A 25,370-nucleotide genomic window follows, 5' to 3' on the forward strand; every position below is an offset into this window, starting at 1 on the left:
TCAGGAGATCTTGGACGAGTTGGCCCTTATTCGTGAGGGCACGGATGTTAAGAAGACCAAAGTTGACGAACAAATATGATAATGTTATTTTTTTATTTCACTTGAAAAGTGAACAGGACACATAAGATGCATAATGTCAGAAGACGGGGGTCTTCAATAAGTTCAATAACACTTCAAGTTTTGTTTTGCCTTTCTTTAACGTGAATTTCATTTTGTATAAATTGTATCTTAATTTTAATCTGTTTTATCAACCAAATTGCCCGGATTTAATAAATAAGCAAATAGCCTATAACAGACAATGACATGGAGGCGGTGGCGGCGCAGCGTGATCAACAGCTTAAATGAACTAGCCTACTAGAAAAGAAAAAAAACTTTAGTCAGGGGCAGCCCTTACTATTTATTTCAGAAATACCTATATTTGATCCAGCATGGCCCTAAAGGGAATTTCGGGACAAATGTGGGCAAAATCTTTTTTTCTTTAATTTTAAAAATACTTCCCTTAATCGGAGCGGTACAAGGCTTGGCTACTTTTTCTAAGTTTGTCACCTGAACACAAAAAAAAAAAAAAAAATTGACTTGATTTTACAATGTTAAGTGGTTGGGGAAAAAAAATCCTTAATTGGGCCTTCGTGGACAAAAATGGGCACCCATAGGAATTAATGGGAATTTAATAGATTTCAGAGCTTTTTTTTTATTCGTCCAAAAAAATCAAATAAATCCAACACAATGCAGATCATACATGCACATAAATGAAGGGGTGAGTATGCACAACATTCTGAATGTGGCAAATACTCACACACACACACACACACACACACACACACACACACACACACACACACACACACACACACACACACACACACACACACACACACACACACACACACACACACACACACACACAAAGTTAACACTTCCTTTTTATTTTTTATTTTTTTATTATGTTTATTGTTATTCTTACCTGTTTGGTACCATTGACCTTTTTAATTTAATTAAATTTAATGATTTTGTTAAAAATAAAAAGGTTACATGATCTCCTACTTTGTCTTTTCCTTATTAGATGGTTAGATTTGTCTAAAGTCTAAAACAACACAGATGTTTTTTTTATTTACGATTTTAACTTGTGATAAAATGTAAAACTTAAGAGGTTAAATTCGTTAAAACATTATTTTATTGAGTTCAGCCTTCATGTAGCTATACAGCCATTGGGTACTAGCCATTGTCATCTAGTGGCTATTGATATTTTATCTTTATTTAAATTTAATACCAACATAGGTCACCAGGTGCCACCAAAGTAATCACATTTTTAGATTTTGGCTGTCTGAACATACTGGAATTATTTTTTTTACTGAAGTTAAATTAATTTTAAATATACATAAATTAAATAGATATATTTTACATAAAAATATGGTACTTTTAGTGGTAAATAAATTCAAAAATACAACAAAAATAAAAAATAAATCTGCATAAATTGATAGTTTTTATATTATTGAAGCTATTCATATAACATTTATTTAAAAAAAAAATTGGGATCACACCTCAGACCCCCGTGCCCAAATGTGTCCACGAAGGTCCAATTAAGGGCTGTAATATGAAGGTCCCTTGGGGGTTAAAACAATATTTTTTTTCAAATAGATGGAATTCGAAATACAGGCCTGCCACTAATAAAAGCCTGCCTCAAATAAAAGCCTGTGACCTTGTGCAGTTCAGGTAAATAAAGGCCCCGGCTTTTATTTGAGGAAATACGGTACCCGAGAAACCTTAATGTAAAGTGAACACCTGTGAACCATTTATTTATGTGTTACAAATATGAATAACCTGTAAAAGTGAACTTTAATGTAAAGTGGTGTCATGGTTAGGCTGCATAAACATGCACAAAGAGCAAGATAAAGTTTTCAAACAGTATTTAATAATATCCACAGGGTAAATTCACACATAGAACCACAAGGAGACACAACCATACATAAACAAGACCAGACAAACGTGAACTGAACCGTGAAACGTGAACTGCACAGGACTTAAATACACAGACAAAGGAGGTGATTAACTAATACACAGCTGACAATGATCAATCAAATAATAACTATAACGCCACACTAGTGGCGGGAAATGGTGCAAGACTGATCCAAATCCAAACAGGGTGATATTTTGACATTACGTCCCCTCCTGAAAGACGCAACCTGGTGGCGTAACGTAGGGGTTGAGGGCTTTGGAGGTGGACGAGGAGCAGGCAGAGAGCTGTTAATGCTGGGTAAACACCACAAGATGATTTGGGCAAATTTGGGCAGATTTCTCCTCTTCCGACAATCCAAGGTAAAGTCCCAATTATCTTGATGGTTCTACAGAATATCATATCAGATTTTTCTGTGGTTTAAGGTGTGTTAAGAGTGACTCTGCTCGGAGGAACGGATGGTGAGAGCAGGCAGGCACAAAGACAGGCACACAGACAGGCACAGAAAGCCAGGGAGGTGTAGATGGCACAGGGCAGCTTCCCAAGGCGGCATTACTGGAGAAAGAGGCCATGGTGGGGAAGACATCCCTATCACTCTGGGGACATACGGAGGTCATGGAGATGATGGAGGTGGAGCCCTAGGCACAGACAAAGAGCCGACAGAGAGGAGTGATGCTGACGGCCCCTGAGTCCATAACAAATCAGCAGCGACGACCCCTCGAGGTGGAAACAGGATACCGGAGGACTGAGGTGGAGCTGGAACGACTGAGGCATAGCTTGAGGGAAGGTGGAGCCAAACAGAGTTGTAGGTGAGAAGGGCCGGAGAGCAGCGAATGGCCCTCAAGTCCGTGGTGATGTGCTGCCGATGTCTGGCCTGGGCAGAGCCGAAGGACCTAGATAGTCCAGTCGAGTTGAAAGCTTGACGGTCGCTGTTGGAGTCAATGGAGGAAGGAGCGCAGGTGGAAGAGTCAGGGTGATGGGTCGAGGTTGTAACAACGGGATCTGAGGCCGGGGAAAGAGCCACAGGACCTCCACATCAAGGAGAAGTTGGCTCACAGCAGGCCCCAGGTGTAGCCGTGCTACTGAGAAGAGGCTGATGAGGAACTGAGGGGTTTTGAGGAACAGCAGGGCTGGGTAGCAGGCAAGGCTGAGGGCTGGAGAAGGGACTGAAGAGGAACAGAGAGACTGGCAAAAAACTAAAAATTCAGGGCAGATGTATGGAGAGGAGGTGGGAGAGGGAGGCTGGGCAGGACCAGCTCATCCAAAATAGAGCAGACAGCTTCGGGAGGGAGGTGGGGATCCACCTCTCCAAAAACAAAATAACAGTTCATAGTGCTGGCCGTAAACTCCCTCTCAGTGGCAGAGGTGTGGGTGAGGCTCCATTCCACATCCCCAAACTCCTCATGAACTACCTCAACATTGGATGATGCAGCCGACTCGCGCACCTGGTCAGAGTGCAAAGTTGTGGGAGTGTCACCTATTCAGACAATTATCTGAAAAAAACCTGACATGGCTAAATAAATAACAAAGGCTTCTCACCAGTGTGACATCTCATGCATACTTTTAGGTGTCCATTTTGACTGAAACTTTTCCCACACTTGAGTGAATCCTCAAGTGGCAAATAAGGGTTCCTTTATGTTTGAAACTCTTTCCACACTGGCCACATGTGAACGGCTTCTCTCCGGTGTGAATGTTCATGTGATACCCAAGGTTTATTTCTGTTGTGAAGCTTTTCCCACACTGTTGGCAGGTGTAAGGCTTATCTCCATTGTGAATTGTCATGTGCCTTTTAAGGTTTTCTTTTTCAGTGAAGCTTTTTCCACACTGTTGGCATGTGAAAGGCTTCTCTCCATTGTGAATTGCCATGTGCCTTTTAAAGTTTCCTTTATGAGCAAAACTCTTTCCACACTTTTGGCAAGTGAAGGCCTTCTCTCCAGTGTGAATCCTCATGTGATTCTCAAGTCTTCCTTTTTGAGTGAAACTTTTTCCACACTGTTGGCAGGTGAACGGCTTCTCTCCAATGTGAATACTCATGTGGACTTTAAGGCTTCCTTTATCAGTGAGGCTCTTTCCACACAATTTGCAGGTGTAAGCCTTCTCTCCAGTGTGAATTATCATGTGGAATTTAAGCTGTACTTTTTGAATGAAACTCTTTCCACACTGTTGGCAGGTGTAAGGCTTCTCTCCAGTGTGAATTCTCATGTGATTCTCAAGGCTTCCTTTTTTAATGAAACTCTTTCCACACTGTTGGCAGGTAAAAGGAGACTCTCCAGTGTGAATTCTCATGTGATTGTTAAGGCTTCCTTTTTGAGGGAAACTCTTCCCACACAATTTGCAGGTAAAAGGAGACTCTCCAGTGTGAATTCTCCTCATGTGATCCTGAAGGTTTGCTTTTTTAATAAAGCTCTTTTCACACTGTTGGCAGGTGTACGGCTTCTCTCCAGTGTGAACTCTGATGTGGACTTTAAGGTGTCCTTTTTCAGTGAAGCTCTTTCCACACTGAGGGCAGGTGTAAGGCTTCTCTCCAGTGTGAATTCTAATATGCCTGTTAAGGCCTACTTCTTGAGTGAAACTTTTTCCACACTGTGGGCAGTTGAAAGGCTTCTCTCCAGTGTGAATTCTCATGTGTACTTTAAGGAGTCCTTTATCAGTGAAGCTTTTTTCACAATGTTGGCAGGTGAAAGGCTTCTCTCCAGTGTGAACTTTTATGTGCTTGTTAAGGTTTCCTTTTTGAGTAAAGCTCTTTCCACACTGATCACATTTGAACAAATCATGATGTTTCCCATACTGATCTTTCTCATCTATTTCATACAGTTCTTGACTCAACACTTTCATTGCAATCAGACCTAAAAAAAACAACAAAAGACAAATAAAAGTTAACCCCAGTTAATGGTATAAAACAACAGACATTAAGGCATCAAAACACCAAAAAATGTGTGCTAGATCCTATACCCACTAAGCTACAGAAAGAGGGGTTATCTCTAATCTCAGAAAATGCTCAATATTCTTAACCCTTTGCTTTCTAAATCTTTTTCCCACTGTCAAAGGTATTACGGAAGTGGTTTGGAATGCGAGTAATGCACTGGTAAAACATAAAAATGTCAAGTGAAAGATAATTTTACTTGCAGACAAGTAGCCTGATTAAAAAGTGGGGGGAAAAAACTAGGGAAGCATCAAAACTCAAGAATGATTCTGATTTTATTACATTCGGTATAAACAGAGATTGATAATGGAACAAGGTCGCCTGGAGGAGTCCACTCTTACATTAATGATTCGATTTTGTCATTCTGTTCAGCTGTTGGTTCACCTGGGTTGACCTGATCTGTATATTTAAGGTCCTGTGTTTTCAGTTCTCATTTGTCTGGTGTGATGTTGTGTTTGCTTGCCTGCCTTGGTTGGATTATGCTGTGTAAATTATTAAAGCTTTTGTACCTAAACCCTCATCATCATTCATCTTCCTGCAACCTAGTGTGACAGAAGACCAGACCCCAAAAGAAAAAGGCGTGTTTTACCACTCTAGCCCGGAAATGGCTTTCATTGATGGAATAATTGCTGCGTTTCTGTCAACTCGTCCAACGCACTGCCTATGATGATGGGACTTTAAAATTGTTTTGAAATGGGGTGAACTATTTCTACACAAGAGACCTTCCAGACACGTCAGAAGGACCATGGAGGGAGGTCATCCTAAACTGTCTGCACTGCAAAAAATGCTTTTCTTACTTAGTATTTTTGTCTTGTTTTCAGTCCAAATATCAAAAAAATCTTACATTAAGAAGCATTTACTAGACAAGCAAAAGTTGTCTTATTTTCGGGGAAAATAACTAAAAATTAAGGAAGTTTTTGCTTAAAATAAGCAAAATAATCTGCCAATGGGGTAAGCAAAATAATCTTGTTTTCTGTTTGAATTAAGATTATTTTGCTTACCCCATTGGCAGATTATTTTGCTTATTTTAAGCAAAAACTTCCTTAGTTTTGAGTTATTTCTCCCCAAAACAAGACAAAAACTTTAGCTTGTCTAGTAAATGCTTCTTAATGTAAGATTTTTTAGATATTTGGACTGAAAACAAGACAAAAAAACTAAGTAAGAAAAGCATTTTTTGCAGTGTGGAGAGTCTCTACCCCGAGTCCACAATCAGGAGCTCAGTAAATTCAACAGTGGTGCCGTGATAGGTTGCCACCTGTGCAATAAGTCCATTCGTGAAATTTCCTCACTACTAAATATTCCACGCTCAACTGTTAATGGGATTATAACAACATGGAAGCGATTGGGAACAACAGCAACTCAGCCACGAAGTGGTAGGCCATATAAAATCACAGAGCGGGGTCAGCGCATGCTGAGGGTCACAGTGCACAGAAGTCGCCAACTTTCTGCAGAGTCAATAGCTACAGACCTCCAAACTTCTGTGGCCTTCAGATTATCTTAAGAACAGTGTGCAGAGCTTCATGGAATGGGTTTCCATGGCCGAGCAAGTGCAATGCAAAGCATGGGATGCAGTGGGGTAAAGCACGCCACCACTGGACGCTAGAGTAGTGGAGATGTGTTCTCTGGAGTGACTTCTCTGTCTGAAAATCCAATGGACGAGTCTGGGTATTGCGGGTTACCAGGAGAACAGGACTTGCCTAACTGCATTGTGCCAAGTGTAAAGTTTGAGGGTGGATTATGGGGTGGGGTTATTTTTCAAGGGTATGGCTTGGCCCCTTAGTTCCAGTGAAAGGAACTCTTAAAGGTTAGTTAATAACTAACTTCCAGCGGATTGACGTGTGCATCGATTTAGGACGAAAGAGTAAAGCTTGGAACATACTCTGCAAGAACAAAGAAATTAGTTTGTCTACTTGAGGTGGCAAGAATAAGAACAAAGTTCGTTCTGGCCAGGACATTCCATACTTCACGAGAAAAGCAGGTGCCAAACATCTCCGTTTCTCCGCGTTAACCCCGGCCACTTAAAAATTCTGACCAATCACACAATAGTTCTCGGAGACCCACAAGAAAAAAGTTCTGCTCAGACGATGTGTCGAGAACGAGCTGCGAGAACTCCCAAACCAGGGCTCAGAGAATGTCATTTTTAATTTATGTTGCGGCCTTAACCCCTTGACGCATGCGTATTGACGAATGCAGAAGCGCAGAGGATAGAGCAAAACAAAACACCGGTCATGAATTAGAGTCTAAAACAATAATTTTTAAAGGGTAACTAAACCCCTGCTCAGAGCTTAACTCCACCCACTGGCAATTTTCAAAAAATGCTGGAAAAGTGGGCAGAGCCCGGCGGACACAGAGGGGACAAACCGAGGGCGGGGCTGAGCGGAGGGCGTGCACCTGAGACCCGCAGTGACGGATTGATTGACAGCTGTCAGACTCGCGAGTCGCAAAGATGGAGAATGACTGGAGTGACGCCAGCTTTGCAACAGAGCGGTCATTTCTCCTACCTTCACCTGAAGTGGAGGAGGGTGGATTGTCTGTAACAGACACAAACCCGGAGCCTTATCAATGCGAGCCGCTGCTCAAACTGCGTTAACTCCCGATGCAGACGATGCTAGTGAAGCAGCCGCGCAAGAGAACTGACCTAATCTATCTGCGTCCGCGGCAACCACTTGCGTGTCAGGGTTTGAGAGCGTGTCTCATGTATGAAAATTATCTGTACACATGACGGGCGGCAATAATATCGCAAGAAAAGCCTGACGTGTACTGACAACTGCATTATTTAACCGTATTTTCTTCAATACAATGTTAAAGCAAGTGTCAAGTGAGTTTCATTCATAATGTTTACTTCATGTAACATGACAGTTCATACTGGAGTGAAGCCGTTCTCATCTTGTGATTGGGGGAAACATTTCTGAGGGCGTGGTGAGCTCGTGCCAGGGGCGCGGATAGTGAGCCGTTGGAGGTACCATCCTACGTCACGATGTACCACAACGTCCAATAGGAAAATTCAACTGCAGTAGCCACCGTTCAACCTTAAGAGGGCAGCACTTTGGCGGTTTTACACCATATTTTATAGAATTAAAACACTTTATACTCAAATGTCAAAACATTTACTCGAATCAATGAACAGCATTAATAAAGCCCCAGTATTACAGATCATTAACTAAAAAAAGTTGGTTTAGGGTTTAGTTACCCTTTAAAGAGAAATGGTGGAGGCTTGAATTTGTTGCCTAGCACTATCCGCGAGAGGCGTCAAAGCTTGCGATGCTTATATGAGTCCAATTGCATACGGCTTTTCGCCAGAAGTTAGTTATCTTAGTCTACTAAGTTTTAAATATGGATATTCTTCTTACACAAATGTGCCAATTCGCTTTAGAAGGCCTTTATTAACCCCCCGGAGCCGTGTGGAGAAGTTATGATGGATAGATGCACTTTTATTCTAATGCTTGGATTAGCCTGGACATTTTTAGATTGTATCCGTCTGAAAGAAGAATGTCATATACACCTAGGATGATTTGAGGGTGAGTAAATCATGAAGTCATTTTCATTTTTGGGTGAACTAACCCTTTAATGCTTAAGCATACCAAGACATTTTGGACAATTTCATGCTCCCAACTTTGTGTGAACAGTTTGGGAATGACCCCTTCCTGTCCCAACATGACTTGTGCATCAGTGCACAAAGCTTCGGTCCATAAAGATATGGATGAGTGAGTTTGGTGTGGAGGAACTTGACTGGCCTGACCTCAACCCTCTGTTAGAGCTGCAAAGGGTGGGCCGACTCCATATTAAACCTTACAGATTAAGGGCCCTATCTTGCACCCAGCGCAATTGACTTTGTACACCGACGCATGTGTCATTCCTATTTTGCACCCGCGCAAAGCGCGCTTTTCCCTCCACAGAAGCACGTCGCTAAACTAGTGAATGAACTTGCGCTCCCTGGGCGGTTCAGCGCAAAAAAGGAGGCGTGTTCCGGCGCAAACAATCCCTGGTGCTATTTTGCTGTTCCATTAAACAATTGCGCCACTGACCAGAAAAAACCTAGTCTAAAGTCAGTGGCGCGTTGCGCGTTGTTCATTATGCTATTTTAAGGGCGCATGCTTGACCATAATGTATAGCGTGCACAACGCGCATACACTTTGCTCATGTAATCTACACAGATGCAACAGTTATTTTTGCAAATCATAAATTGTTACACTAAAAAAATATTAACACATGAGATGACGGAAATCATTGTGGTGTGCCACGAAGATGTGAAAAAATAGGCATAAATCTAGCTTACAAATGATTCAGGCTAATTGTAATAATTAAGGATAAGACCTGTTTGCCCAATAGTGGCAAGACATATATGTATATAAGGACATCTGACAAATTGGTTTGTCCGTCAAGAACCAGGAAAAAAAATCGACTGAAAAACTGAAAAAACTGAAAGACTGAAAAAAAAAAAGACTGTGAAATCACCTTTACCATAATGTACAACATTACAACTTCACTTCTCTGTCTTTCACTGCTCTTACTAGAACATCAGTCTCCTCGGCTGTGAACCGCTCCTGGCGTGCGCCTGGTAAATACGCCATAATAATAGCAATCCATTATGGAACTTGCGCACCTGCTTTTAAAGGGAATGTTGGATGACGCTCGGATTGGTTTATTCACGTTACGCCCAAACCACACCTATGAATAATGAAGCTACTTCAGACCAACCCATTTTAGATTTGCGCCGGGCGCAAGAGCCATTTATCCCGCCGGGAAAATAGCAACAGCGCCGAGACCCGCCCACAAAGTTACTTGCGCTTCGCGTTTTTACACTTGCGTTTCAGATCGTTAAAATAGGGCCCTAAGAATGGGATGGCATTAAAGTTTATGTGCAAGTAACGGCATACATCCCGAAACTTTTTGCAATATAATGTATGATATAGTTAAGTAACATAGCACGACTCAGGGAGCTGTTTTGCTGAATATTATCACGATTGCAAATGTTCAACATAGTTTTATAGTTCAACAAACAAGTAGCCTAGTTAATATTAAGTTACTTACATTTTAGACACAAACAATATTGACTGTTTTTGTTCTATTTCACTAACGAAAATGGTTCCAAAGAAAAGCAACACTCAGCGCTGTTTTGTTTCTGAATGATCAGCATTTTGAACGAATCGTTTGAATGAAGGACTCAATGACTCACTCATTAATGCCGCCACCTACCTTAGCCTCATGTTTGAAAGTACAATTGCATTTTTTTTTCTTATTTGTATATTCTAACATATTTCAATTAGAAAAATATCATAACACTATTTATTGCATAATTTTGCTTTAAATGTATTGCTTGATTTTGCAGTGTAAATTATTTAATTTGATAGGTGTTTTATAATTATAACTGAATCAAATGCTGTCTTTAACTTTATTTTTCTTGTCAGTGTGCACCAGAATGCTCAATTTATAACCACAAAACATTTCTGTGAGAACATGTACATATTTACTAGTTAAAATATGTGGGAGGGGGCGTGTGATCAAGTATGTTTTAACTAACGTGACCATAAAGTAGGGCTGGGCGATATATCGCATGACATTGTTAGGCGCATCACGTCAGTAAAGCCGGTTCCTTGATTAGTAGTAAATCGCCATCACCTGCTTTCAGATGGAGCGGCATTTACTACACAGAGCCGTAGTTCACTGACAAGCTGAGCCATATCGCATTAATTATCACAAATATTCTGGGGAACATGACCATTTTGGGAAAATCATAAAAAACGCTGGCGGTGGGTGGAAACTTAAAAAAAAAGAACGCTGGCGGGGAAGGAGGACCGAAAGCTGACCATAGATACTGCTCGGTAATTTAAATTGAATAAGTATTTTATGTATTAAAGTATTGAATTATTGATAACACTTTACAATAGGGCTGTCGCGATTGGTCGATACAATGGACTGCGTCGACGCTGTTAATTAGTCAACGTCAATATTTTTAGTCGACTGGGTAACGTTATGTTGGGTACGATATGAAATTGTATTAGTAACCTAAAATTCTGTGTGAAGCAGGGCAGGAACATGCCGGCCAAGTGAGTTTATAGGGTTTTTTTAACCCTAAAACAATGAATAGTTAGTCATATTATTCTCTGTCATATTATTAAATTACTTTTACTGTTTTTTTGCCATGGTATGGATTCAGTATCAGTATTGAGGTATTTTAGTCTGGTATCGTATTGAAGTCATAATTTTGGTATCGTGACAACACTATTCTATATCAAAAGTATTAGATGATATTCCCTTTTTCTTGTTATGTTGGTTTACAAATTTGTACCTTTTTACTCTTTTAGTTTTACATTTTTTCAAGGGCTTGTTTACATTTATACTTTTTTTTTAAATAGTACACTACTGAAGGCCAAAGTTGCAAGTTAAATTCAATGTTTTTGTCACATGGTGTCTTGGTGTTGGTTCATGTTCATTGTTCTTGGTTCATGTTTTAGTTTATCATGTTCTTGCTTTGTTTTAGTGTCTTGTTCACAGTCTTGTCATGCACTTCCTGGTCTTGTCATGTGACTCCCATGCCCTCATGTGATCTTGTGTCTTGTCCTGTCATTGGTTCATTGTCTCATCACTGTTCACAGGTGTCACTTGTCTTGTCATTAGTCTGTGTGTGTATTTAAGCCCTCTTGTTTGCCATGTGTCTTTGTCTGTTATTAACGTTGTAACCTGTTGGTGGTGAGTGTTCTCAAGTCTGTTATGTTTAATCAAGCCAAGTTTATTGTCAAGCCAAGTTTTGTTTGTTGTTTTGCCAAGTTTTGAGTTAGTGTTTGTTTTATGTTTGGATAAATAAATGCTGCACATGGGTTCTGAACATTTGCCTCCAGTGGACCGTATGTTACAGAATAACAGACCGCCATTATGAACCCAGCAGTTACCATTGCCCACCCTTGTCAAGGCCAGCGTCCCATAGGGGACTATGTCAGAGACTTTATTCGGTTCATGGATTTGTTGCCCTGGAATGAGACCTTACTTAAGAGGTGCTTTTGTTCCGGTTTGGACTCTGACATTGCAGCCCTCATACCATCAGAGGAACACCCCTGCAGCTTCTGGCAATGCATTGATTTTATTTTGTTTCTAAGTGGCTCAGATTGGACGGTAGGAGAGGCAAAGGACTATTATAGCCACGTCCATGCTCCAGCCCACGTCCATGCTCCAGCCCACGGCCCCGTCCAGGCTCCAGCCCACGGCCCCGTCCAGGCTCCAGCCCACGGCCCCGTCCAGGCTCCAGCCCACGGCCCCGTCCAGGCTCCAGCCCACGGCCCCGTCCAGGCTCCAGCCCAAGGCCCCGTCCAGGCTCCAGCCCAAGGCCCCGTCCAGGCTCCAGCCCACGGCCCCGTCCAGGCTCCAGCCCACGGCCCCGTCCAGGCTCCAGCCCACGGCCCCGTCCAGGCTCCAGCCCACGGCCCCGTCCAGGCTCCAGCCCACGGCCCCGTCCAGGCTCCAGCCCACGGCCCCGTCCAGGCTCCAGCCCACGGCCCCGTCCAGGCTCCAGCCCACGGCCCCGTCCAGGCTCCAGCCCACGGCCCCACTGTCCCGCCCAAGAAAATTTTTGGGGGGGGCAAGGGGTACATGGAGGCCATGAAGGCCACGCCTCTGTGGCCCCCTGAACCGCCATTACTGCCATGGCCTGTAGAACTGCCGTTGCCGCCATGGCCGCCCACGCCACAGGGTCCAGGTCCGCCCACGCCACAGGGTCCAGGTCCGCCCACGCCACAGGGTCCAGGTCCGCCTACGCCACAGGGTCCAGGTCCGCCCACGCCACAGGGTCCAGGTCCGCCCACGCCACAGGGTCCAGGTCCGCCCACGCCACAGGGTCCAGGTCCGCCCACGCCACAGGGTCCAGGTCCGCCCACGCCACAGGGTCCAGGTCCGCCCACGCTCCCAGGCCCGGCCGTGTCATGTCTGGGTCCGATGCCCCTGCACGGGCCTGGCCCACCATCCCTCCCCCAAGACCGCCCCCCAAGACTTTTTGTTAAGACTCTTTGTTAGGTTATTGATGTGTTGGTGTTGTTTGGGCGTCAGGGGCCGCCCATAGAGGGGGGGATCTGTCACATGGTGTCTTGGTGTTGGTTCATGTTCATGTTTTAGTTTATCATGTTCTTGCTTTGTTTTAGTGTCTTGTTCACAGTCTTGTCATGCACTTCCTGGTCTTGTCATGTGACTCCCATGCCCTCATGTGATCTTGTGTCTTGTCCTGTCATTGGTTCATTGTCTCATCACTGTTCACAGGTGTCACTTGTCTTGTCATTAGTCTGTGTGTGTATTTAAGCCCTCTTGTTTGCCATGTGTCTTTGTCTGTTATTAACGTTGTAACCTGTTGGTGGTGAGTGTTCTCAAGTCTGTTATGTTTAATCAAGCCAAGTTTATTGTCAAGCCAAGTTTTGTTTGTTGTTTTGCCAAGTTTTGAGTTAGTGTTTGTTTTATGTTTGGATAAATAAATGCTGCACATGGGTTCTGAACATTTGCCTCCAGTGGACCGTATGTTACAGTTTTTAAGTAAAAAATGTTTAAATTATTGCGATAAATTAGTCGATAGATTAATCAATATAAAATTAGTCGTTAGTGGCAGCCCTACTTTACAATAAGGTTCATTAGTTAACATTAGTCAACTACATTAGTTAACATTAACTAATAATGATATATATAAAGCATTTATTTATCTTTGTTAATTTCAACATTTACTAATGCATTATTAAAATCTTGCTAACATTAGTTAATGCACTGTGAACTAACATGAACAGCTGGATTTTTATTAACTAACATTAACAAAGATGAACAAATGCTGAACAGAGGTGTTGTTCATGGTTAGTTCATGTTAACTAATATAACCTTATTGTAAAGTGTTACCGAATTGTTTTATCTATAAAAAAATATTTTATCTCACTGCAGCAAAAAACAAAACAGTTTACATAAACTGGATATCTAAAAAGCCCCCAGTAAGGAAGGACTGGATTCATTAATTTATATCCCATAGTACTTCTGAAAAAATACAGAAATAGTTTTTTATTAGTAGTAATAATGCTACTATATTTACCCCCCTTTGAGAATTAAACTAACCTGTTTGTTCCTCATGTTTGACTCTCAGGTTTGTTTCTTCAATCTTCTCGTCTTCAGTCTCCCCTTTAATAAACACCATCTTTGTTTGTTCCTCAGTTTCTTCATGTTTCAATGTTTCTTCAATCTTCTCGTCTTCACTCTCCTCTTTAATAAACGCCATCTTTGTTTGGGTCTCAGTTTCTTTAGGTTTCAATGTTTCTTCAATCTTCACGTCTTCACTCTCCTCTTTAATAAACACCATCTTTGTTTGGGTCTCAGTTTCTTCATGTTTCACTCTCAATGTTTCTTCAATCTTCTCGTCTTCAGTCTCCTCTTTAATAAACACCATCTTTGTTTGTTCCTCCGTTTCTCCATGTGTCAATGTTTCTTCAATCTTCACGTCTTCACTCTCCTCTTTAATAAACGGCATCTTTGTTTGTTCCTCAGTATCTTCATGTTCGACTCTCAATGTTTCTTCAATCTTCAGTTCTTCAGTCTCCTGTTTAATAAACGCCATCTTTATGATAGTGTGTCACGTGGATCTCAGTCGCTTCACCAGGAGTTTTTCTGTGTGTTTGTCCTGTTTAAGATAAGAATGAGTGTCTCAATCAGCTCTAGTTCAGTGCATTAATATTAATAATATTAAAAAAATAATAATAATTATAAAAGAACACAAACTACACAGTAGGTTCATATTTATAAATTGCATTTAATAGATTATACTTGCATGAAAACATTAAAAGCTGGTTTGCAGAAGTTGTCATTATAAACGTTTGTTATTCTCGTGGCAAGTGTTATGGTCGTCAGTTTGAGGCGATTCGAGTGAGTCGACTCAGTGAATCATTCTGTGTAGCGATAGATTCAGTTGACTCATAAGTTTAATAAAGCTCAGTTTCTCTCATCTCTACTCGCCAGTGACTGAATTCATGTTTATGATAAACTGATTCACGATATAAAGATATGATATATAGAGAGAAATGAGACGCATCTTCTCTGTTATTCATGTGTGGATGAGCTTTACTCACCAAAAATAACGTTCATTAATGTTGTATAACGCATTATAATGTTACATTCAATATTAATTTAACTATTTTACATAACTTGTAAAAACGATTAAAAAGATTTAACAGCTTGCATTGATGTAAAAGCTTAAAACACAAACCTTTCTTCAGCAGAATCACAACAGATGCAGGGGTGTGGCGCAGCCTTATGACGTCACAACACCACTACAAAATAAAAGTCCTGATCACATGCTCAAGTCACAGATGTGTGTAGACATTTGTCATTTGTCATAGGCGTTTAGAGTTGAATTCTTAGTGAAATACATATCTAAATGAATGTTGATCAATGACGACTACCAGTTAAATAGCCTGAACTGCATTTAATGTGTGAGATTCTGTTACAGTCATATTTGTGGGCAGAAACCATTGATACACAGGGTCGGGAACTTTTTTCACCAACAAGCATTTTGTTTGATGCATTTTTTTTAAAAGAGCTTTATCAAAAACAATAACGGTATGCAACAATCAATAGGCAACATTTTGCAATATGTTATTGTGTAGTGTAATTGCGTTATTGTGTCCTCTGATTTATTTTAATTATAGTGTTGGAAAACTCTCTCCGTATAACACACATGAACAACATTCATATCTATATCTATATATATATATATATATATATATATATATATATATATATATATATATATATATATATATATATATATATATATATATATATAAATAAACCTTTTCTGCTTCAGTATTTGTAGATTAGTTTTTCACATGTTTGGTATACTGGAATACAATCAGCATTTCATAAATTGTAAAGACTTTTTAGCTGAAAAAAAGATTATCTGCCAGTGGGGTAAGAAAAATAACCTTGTTTTAAGAGTATTTTACTTACTTACCCGGGAAGATCATTTTACTTGTTTTAAGCAAAATGCACTTCATTTAGATTTTCTTTCCCAGCATGAAACAAGACTAAATATCTTACGTTGTTTTGCTAATCTAGTAAATGCATCTTGATTTAAGAATTTTTAGATATTTTTACTGGAAACAAGACAAAATTACTACGTAAGATAAGCCTTTTTTGCAGTGTGTTAACTAATTTAGCTATCTTACCTGTAGTTTGTTAAGTTTACTTTTATTATATACACTACATTTAATTATTAATGTAATTAAGTATTAAATGATATTCAATATGGAACATAAACAGTAAAAAAGTATGACATTACGCTTTGGATTTTGTAAAGTTAAAGTTTTCCAAAGAAAAACACTCTGATAAAGTATAGACATTTGAAAATGTACTTAAGCAGAGTAAAAAAAATATTCCTCTACTGTCCGCCACTGAGCACAATTAAACAAGGTGAAGGTTTGGTATTTGTAGTTACTTGACATGATGTTTGCCAATTCAATACAAGTAAATGAAGAGAAGCAGATTACAAGCAAATGATAAACAAAGGCATTTATGACAGTTTTGTGGTCAGAGTGCAACACCTTAAGGTAAATGTTGATAGGTCATTCAGACAAGTACATTTTAATAAACAGTTTGCATTTAAGTTGTTATCAGATGTGGTCAGGTGAATGAGGAAAGAGCAAGGGCAAACTATGATGAAGATCACCATGAAGACTTCCAGTACATACTTCCCAGGTTCAAGCATCAGGGTTTATTAATTGTTGGCTTTTTTGCCATAACCACCCCAACTGCTCTCCCTGGTGCCTGTTTAAAATGCCCCCCGATTGCATTTCTTAGATCAAATTTTGTTGCCCCCTGGGAAATTGGTCATCACGGCATCAGAAAAACAAGAAAAAAAAATTTGCACAAGAAAAGCATTGTAGACATAATTTTAATTGTGACGAAGTCATTCTCTATTGCTTGGATGACTTCTAGAGCTGGGCAATATAGAGTTTAAGATACATGTATATTTCCAAAGCAATACAGATTGAGACTATATCATTCGTATCAATACAGCCTGATGTCACATTAAAAGAAATGATTCAACCAGTTCTTATATAATATATATGTATATAGTGCATCACCATTATTCAGACTAAAAACAGAGATAAGCTCTCTTGTTGCACACATACACACCTCTAATGACCGAGAACAATCTAGTGTTTTGGAAAAGCCTCCTTTTGCAGTGGACCACCCCCCTTCATATTGAACTTTGACATCAGTGAATTTTTGAAAACACTAAAATATAACACAAATTAAGGTGGTTAACAATTGCAGTTAAAGACAAAATGACCGTTAAAGGAATTATTTTTTAAATTTCTGATTTGCGTTGTGACCACATGAAAGACTTATTCAGTATTGACACCCGAATGTTTGATTAATGTTGCACATTTTGTAGGCTTTACCCGTCCAGCATTTTTCTGGCACTATCTTTGAGGTTTCTTCCTCCGATTTTGCACAACCTGAACAACACATGCCAATGTCAGTACTTGAATCAGTGTACAAATGTTCACCAACCTTAAACGTTGATGCCCATTGACCTGCAAGCTTTCCATCACTAACCCTATAAACTCTATTACAGCAGATTGAAGGCCCGTACCTCCAGACTGAGAAATGGCTTTTTACCTAGAGTCAAAATCTGTCTCTGCCCCCATTACTGTTCTGGGAGTCCTGGCTGATTGGCGCTGAGTCCTGGAAGCTGTAATGACATTAGGAAATATTACTAGTGGACTATTTCACCACCAAATTAAATCTCTGGTATGCTGTGTCCTGACTTACCTGTTTTGGTTTTCCATTACCTGGGGTTGAGGTGCGTGTTGGTAATTCTAAAAAACGACCCCTGAATGTCAGCTTTGTCCCTGATGAAAGCATATTTGAATTAGAAATACATAAAGATCAGTAACATCTGGAAGCTTATTGCATTCACCTCAGAAAAATAAATAAAAATAGATCGGCTCTGTTTTGATTAATTAAAGTGAAGCGATAAGCACACCTCAGGAAACATGATAAAATAATTTAAAAAATCCACAACATGGGACCTCTAATATAACAAATTTAAACGCATACAAATATGTTATATTACATCTTTAATCATTTGTAAAGTAGTTTTACTAAAAAAAAAACTACCCTGGCGCTGCCATGGGGGTGGTGGTGATGGCATGAAGGACTCCAATGAGCTAATGTCTAAAAAAAACAATTGCAATAGGAGCATGGTATTATCAAATAAATCCTGAGATTTTAACCTACATCAACAAAGTTGTAGTGCAGGGGTGTCCAAACTCGGTCCTGAAGGGCCACTGTCCTGCAGAGTTTGCCTCCACACCTGCCTGGAAGTTTCTAGTATGCCTAATAAGACCCTGATTAGCTGGTTCAGGTGTGTTTAATTTGGGGATGGAGCTAAACTCTGCAAGACAGTGGCCCTCCAGGAGCAGGATTGGACACCCCTGTTGTATTAGAAACTTACCTTGGACGTAGTCTTCATAACTTTTCTTTTTTTGGTGCGTGCTTCAGTCCTCGAGACATAATGGCCTGTGAACAATTGAAAGATATGCCTTCCTATGCAGATCCTTTGCCTCCAAAAGCTTCCTCTACGCCCTGCAACGGTCACTGTCCATCACATATACGATGTTAATCAGCTTTGACTCACAAACAGCTGCTTCGTGACCTTTGGGTCAATAACATCCACAACCAACATCCCATCTCGCTGCTTTTTCCTCACAAACACAATTTGCTCAGTCTCCAACAGGAAGCAGTGATTTGATGCCTTGGCCGATATGGAGTTTGCGCCTCCATTGCTTCATGTGTTTGCCTTTTCTGCCAATCTTTTAGTGACCTGAGCGACTGGATTTTTGCTATTTCTAACCAATTTTTATAGACTAATTCTCAAATGGAAAGCAGGACAACTCATTCAAGGAGCACTTGAAGTTAAAAACCAGCAATGTGTTTGATGGAGTGGATGTTGTGTGTTGGGAAAGTTTCCCCAAAGAGTTCAGAACAGGTATCCACAAAGTGTTCCAGCAGGTTTTGGGCATATTGCAGGTAGTGTCCTCTTTTGGCATCATCATCATCCAAGAGAATAGACATTCTGATTGTTAATGACAGAAAGTGGAGACAGAACATCCTGCAACACAAGTGGTCCTGTATACAGCAGAAATTGCCGTAGTTCAGTTGCTTTCCAGCGATCAAGTTCGGTCAGAGATCTTGGCTGCCTGGCAAACTCTCGTCATTGCACCTTTCGGTTGTACTAACTTCTTGTTAATTTTTTCACTCTGTCCTTTTTTCAACCTGCAAATAACTGGGCCTCGCAACAAAAAGATGAGTAATCTTATCACAGCTCCAAGAAAAATTAGGTGCATGTGGTCAGGAGGAAACTGTGTGACACATTTGATTCCCAGTTGGGCTAGAGACCATCTATATTGATAGTAAGGTCTACAGTGCCTGTAAATAATGTGTTTTGGGAAAGGTACTGGAGAACTGGCCACCACATATAATATACGTGTACTGGCCACCACATATATTATACATTTCAAACCCAGATGGGGTTTCTAGCATTGTTCTACTGTCTTTTGGAAGTTTTTTGTCCATCTGTTCTCAAGATTCCCAGCAGCTTATTTAGCGCAGCATGTGTTTGACTTGTCCATTCAGCAAAATCTTTGCGTAATGATGGTGTGTCATCGGAATCTGAAGAATCAAGCTCTGTATTAGAGTCACTTGTATCAGTTTCCTTGTATCCATAGTGTAAATGCTGATTTACATGATAAGCTTTCCTGTATCTCAAACAGTAGAGCATGGCGCTAGCAACGCCAAGGTCATGGGTTCGATTCCCAGGGAAAGCAAGAACTGACAAAAAATTTAAAATGTGTACCTTGAATGCAATGTAAGTCGTTTAGGATAAAAGCGTCTGCCAAATGCATAAATGTAAAATGTAAATGTACATGATTACTGATGAACCATCCCCAGTTGATGGACCCTCTTCAGCATCTACATCCAAAGATAGATCCTCCTCAGAAAAAAGTCCTTGTGTGGATGGACCCTCCCCAGAAATATCTCCTTGCATTGATGGACCCTCCACAGATACATAACTGTACATCCAAATCTAGATATTCATCCAATCTGCTACTTAATCCAGCAAGAGCATTAACTCTGTCTCTCAATTGATGTCATTCTCTTAGGTAATTGGGATCCATACCATATCCAGCTGTTGAATGTGATAATAAAAGTAACATTGTAAACTACTTTTAGTTCTTCCCTCAATTTTAAGTCTTTCTTTATCACTGAGCCATATATCTTTAATGAACATAAATAGATACTTAAAGGGATAGTTCACCCAAAAATGTAAATCCTGTCATCATTTACGTACCCTCAAGTTGTTCCAAACCTGTATGGGTTTCTTTCTTCTATTGAATACAAAAATGGTGGCCATTGACTTTCATAGTAGGAAAAAATACTATGGAAGTCAATGAAGTCCATAAACTGTTTGGTTACCCAAATTCTTCAAAATATCTTCTTTTGTGTTCAACAGAAGAATGAAACAACCTTTGAACAACTAAAGGATGAGTAATTAATTATTTTTTGTGGATGAAATATCTCTTTAAACATAGTTTTCGCCACAATGTTGCATTAGAACAACAAGATTTTATTCCTTTATGCATGCAATGTGCTGCGAATGAAGGTGCTCTGTTCTGCACATTCATTGTTGTGCCTTGTTGACTGATTGCTGGATCATTTGCAGTAGTGTCTTTAAATCTAAATAAGATTTTTAAACTGGCTTCTTGTCTGTCAATGAATTGATTTCAAAATACTACTGCTGGTTTTTAAAGCATTGAATGGTTTAGGGCCAAAGTAAATTTCTGATCTTCTGCTGCATTATGAACCATCCAGAGCAGACATCTAAGGTTGTCTGGGACAGGTCTGCTTTCTGTCCCCAGAGTCAAAACTAAACATGGGGAAGCAAAATTCAGTTTTTATGCACGATATATCTGGAACAAACTGCAGGTCTGCTGCAACTCTTTATTCTTTTAAATCAAGGTTAAAGACTTTACTGTTTGTCGCTGCCTTTTATAAATTGGAAAGGAATAATGAATCATTTCTTACACTGCACTATAACTTTTACTGTTTTATCATGTTTATCATAACTGTTTTATCATATTTTTATTTTGTTATTCAACTCTTTTAAAGTGTTTTTATATGTCTTCTTATATTGTCTTTTTATATAGCCCTATGTTGCCGTTAAGTTTTATGTAAATCACTTTGAATTGCCTTTTTGATGAAATGTACTATACAAATAAACTTGCCTTGCCAAATCATAAGAGTTTAAGGGCCACAGAAACACAGTTACAGTACACGTGGGGGTAGCTTGTTATAAAAAAAATACGCGGCAATGTTACCCGCTAAAATGTCACGGTTCCTACACGACAACAAATATTGTATTTAAATAATGAACACGTCAAAACAAACAAACACACATACTTACAAGATCGAAGTATACATTTTAAGGTTTGCTGTTGCTCACCCATTGCTCTCCAACAGGTTTAAAATTCTCTCTCTCTCTCGTGTAAAACAAAATAGAAAATGGCGGAAATGTTTATCGCTAGATCTGGCAACAGTGATCTCTAACAACTTCACGTCGCGCGTTGCCAGTAATCATGTCTCAGTAGGGCTTGTTGCCATATAGCAGAGAGCCGAAAATTGGACACAAGCTATTCCATGGGTGGACGAAAGCATTTGTTCAAAGAGATGAGACATTTATTTTATGATGTGCAGAAATGACTAGATTATGTGAAAGTTGATCTAAAAGTTTTGAGAATTTAAATTCTGATCTGACAAATGCACCAAAGCGACTGAGAAGAACTGTATTATGCAGTTTAATTTACCTTTTCATCAAATTTTTCACACAGTCCTCAAGGTTTGCACCACCAATCTTGACTAACTGTGACATCTGAAGACATTTTTTTAACCTATCAGGAACACTGAAAATACTGAATAGGATATTAACAGTATTACTATTGGCCTGTTAAAGTTATATTGACCATCAGATTCTTCTTTCCTTCATCAACCATTTGCCCTTCCAGATTCTTGAGCTCACGCCTGCTGTTCATCTTGTCCAGGTGGAAATGAGAGTCTGGGGGCTCACAGTTTTGGCAAAACCCAAATATTGGCCACTTTTGGAACTCTGGAATTCAAATCGGAATGAAAAAAAAAACACCACTGTCGGTCGGAAAAAAAATAAGGTATACTTACTTCCATTATCTAATGGGAACTGGTATGGAGAGCAGTGGTGCAGAGGATGGGATCTCTGGTGCTGAGTGTCTCTGGTGCTGGGCACTACAGGCGTGGAGATTGGGAGCTCTGGAGCAAAGTGTGGGACCACTGGTGTGGCACAGAGAGTGGGGTCCAAACTGCCCTGACCCACATCATGAGACCTGAACAAGAAACAGAACAAATCGGTACGTAACTCAGGCAACTGCAACAACTTTAGGCAACTTAATTCTCTGAATGTGTTGCATGCAATCAACATAAGGGCAACATTTCCTCCTCCACACTCCCTCAGAACAAGAATCGACAAGAATAATCAACTTCCACACCCTCACAAGAATAATTTCTGGAAAAGCCCTTAGGAACATTTGTTTTAGTAACATACTTACAATACAGTTAGTAACGTTCTACATGATGCAGGAACAAGTGGAACAAAATATACCCTGTGTCAGCTTCATTAGGGTTGACTGGCAGACTGACAACTTTGCGATTCAACTGCTGTTTGCTGATCAGTCGACTTTTAGTTCTGCTGATGTCTCTAGCATGGATGATGTTGAGCAGTTTAGAATCACAAGGATCATTGAAGAAACTCTCTGTGTCGCATTGGTTTAGGACATCGCAAACCAAGGTGCCTTCTTCAGGTATTTCCATCACAAAGACAAAGTCCTTGTTCTGAATAATGAAACAACAATCTTGTGGCCTTGTGGAGATGCGAGTAAACTTCTCTTTGGTAAAGGGCCTACATTTTGTAGACTGTTCTAGTTCTGCTAGATGTTTGGCAACCTGGGCTAAAGGACTGTGAGATTGTATGACCCTTTTCTTAAGAGTCTGGAGGTAGTTTTCAAATGGAAAGCCTGAAACCCCATTCAGTGCACATTTAAAGTGTTTCACATCATCTAGTAAGTCATTTAGTGAGTGCACACAGTACACACTCAGTATCATCAGAATTCAACAGGATTGACACTAACCATCAAGGAAAGAAAGTGATTGTATACAGCATGTGAAACCACTCTTCTCAGAACCACTGGTCCAGTATAAAGGAGAAATTGTCTGAGTTCTGTAGCCTTCCAACTGTCCAATTCCAGTAAACTCCTAGGCTGCCAAACAAACTCACTAGTCAGTTCTCCATTCAAAGCCTTCAGTTTATCCTAAATCTCACTCCTTTGCTAGAAGGACAGTCTGCATGTGTTGGGTCCTCCCTTCATGTTGAAAGCATTCTCTAACTACACCCAAACACACCAAGTGCATGTAGTCCAATGCAAATGGTCAAATGCATGGAATTCCAGCTAGGGTCAGTGAGGATTTCTCAATTTGGTGGTCTTTGTAGGCAAGTATACTCAATTCTGCACCAATAACAACTTGTCCCATATAGGTGCCTCTAACTCTGCAGTGCTCACAAGCAATCTAGCTTTTAAAGTCTTTGTTTTTCTCTCCATGGACTATGCCGTCTTGCTTAAATTGCTGCAACTCCTGAAGAAAATCAGCCAGGTAATCTTGATGGGCTGAGTTTTGCTTGGCCACAATGAAGGGTGCAAAAGCGTGGAAACTGCACAGGATTGGCCACATCTGAATACTTGATGATTTTAAACAGTGGAATGCCATCAATGTTGATGCACGTCTTCATGGAAAGCAGGACTCTGGGCTAAAACTTTTGAAATGTTATATGCAATACCAAAGTAAGCATATTGTCCACCACACATTTCAACTATTGTCACTCTTTTGGGGGTCTTCAGCAGTGTTCTGGCATCCTTGGGGAGGCGATGTCCATGGCGCCTTAGAAAATCTAGCAGTTCATTTAGTGCTGCTTGCACTTGTTGGTAGCTGCCCAAGCTGCAACTTCCTAGTCCAGATCAGGAGCAGTTTCCTCTGCAGAATCCTCAGACAGATTGTCAGCAACTTCAGAGTCAGTGTCAGAAGACAGCACTAATGCATCAGCGTCATAATAAGAGACGTTTCCATCAGCTGAAGGTGACAGAAGCAGTTTCATCCTCACTGGACTGAGCCCTCTGCAACTTTGCTATTTGAATAATCAGCTGCAAGAGCCAGCACTTCAGCATGATGTTTCCACCAGTTTCTGTAGTATGCCATCATTTAAGAGTCAGAGGTAGCTGCAAAATAAACATATCAAGTCATACACATTCATCTCTGGGACATCAACATATACTACTGTGCAAAAGGCTTAGGCATGTTTGTATTTTCACCCTCCAAAAATGGTTTTAAGCCAGTTATTTATTTTTTTGATATAAATAACTGTCAGTAGGAAATATTAGTTTGCATTTACAAACATTCATTTGGCCATTATTTGTACTAATTCAAATTAGATTTTATATGCACAAGGAGTCTGACAACAGTAGCACTGTTAGTGTCCAGTGCTGAAAACTGAGCAGGTGGAGGAGGTGAGGATGAAACAATAGTGGATAGACGAGAGGGGAACAGTGAGCGTAGATTACGCCGAAAGGTGACCTGTGGAGGAGTGTGTGTTGTGTCTGAAATCAGTATGAGGTTAAGAGTAATGAGAAAGTGTTCTGAGGTGTGCAATGGAGTAAAATAAAGTGTTGTCCGGGGAGCAGTAGCGTGTGAAGACAAGGTCCAAATGGTTTCCTGATTTGTGAGCAACTGTAGTAGATACTCACTTGAGGTCAAAAGAGGTCAGTATAGTGTTGAAGTCTGCAACCTGGTGTTTTTCAAGGTGGAAGTTGCAGTAGTACCAGAGGAGTACCATCCGCAGGGAAGTTAGAGAGTAACACATCCCACTACTCCAAGAAGTGACCCAGTTGACCTGGAGGACGATAAACAACTACAACATGGATTTCAACAGAGTGAGTAATAGTGATTGAGTGTGATTCAAATGAGCTGTTGCCAGATAGAGATGGTAAGGGATTCAATTTCCATTCCAGTGAAAAAATGAAATTAGTAGAGAGGGCTGCAGGAGTGGCAGTGTCCTCTGGTTTGATCCAGGTCTCAGTTAGGGCCATGAGGCTGAGGCTTGAATGAGTTTTACAGCATACTGGCAGTTCCAGAGACCAATTGGAATAGAGAGTAAATTAGCAAAGGACATATGGATGACACTTGGTGATGTAAGGCTTGGATGAGTTGCTCAGCCATGGAAATCCATTCGCTCTATGCACTGTTCTTGAGCTTATCTGAAGGCCACAGAAGTTTGGAGGTCTGTAGCTATTAACTCTGCAGAAAGTTGATGACTTCTGCGCACTGTGACCCTCAGCATGCGCT

The 25,370-nt window shown here is 40.4% G+C and overlaps 1 protein-coding gene across 2 annotated transcripts in view; it reads right to left on the minus strand.

Moving 5' to 3' along the window:
• Positions 1-1,891: 1,891 nt before the first annotated feature.
• The window catches only part of LOC307127095 (uncharacterized protein), a 33,659-nt gene continuing 10,180 nt past the window's right edge, over positions 1,892-25,370 (minus strand). The window contains exons 1-3 of one of the 2 annotated variants that reach the window (XM_079818088.1): positions 15,091-15,158; positions 13,950-14,508; positions 1,892-4,800 (exon numbers count right to left, since the gene is read on the minus strand). In XM_079818088.1, the coding sequence (XP_079674214.1) occupies positions 3,518-4,800; positions 13,950-14,445 (1,779 nt within the window). In that variant the 5' untranslated portion in view covers positions 14,446-14,508; positions 15,091-15,158 and the 3' untranslated portion in view covers positions 1,892-3,517. Of the gene's footprint in view, positions 4,801-13,949; positions 14,509-15,090; positions 15,159-25,370 lie in introns of those variants that run through there. The other variant, XM_079818089.1, reaches the window with a different exon arrangement.

This window comes from Gobio gobio (genome assembly GCF_949357685.1).
Source record: "Gobio gobio genome assembly, chromosome: 5".
Lineage (NCBI taxonomy): Eukaryota > Metazoa > Chordata > Actinopteri > Cypriniformes > Gobionidae > Gobio > Gobio gobio.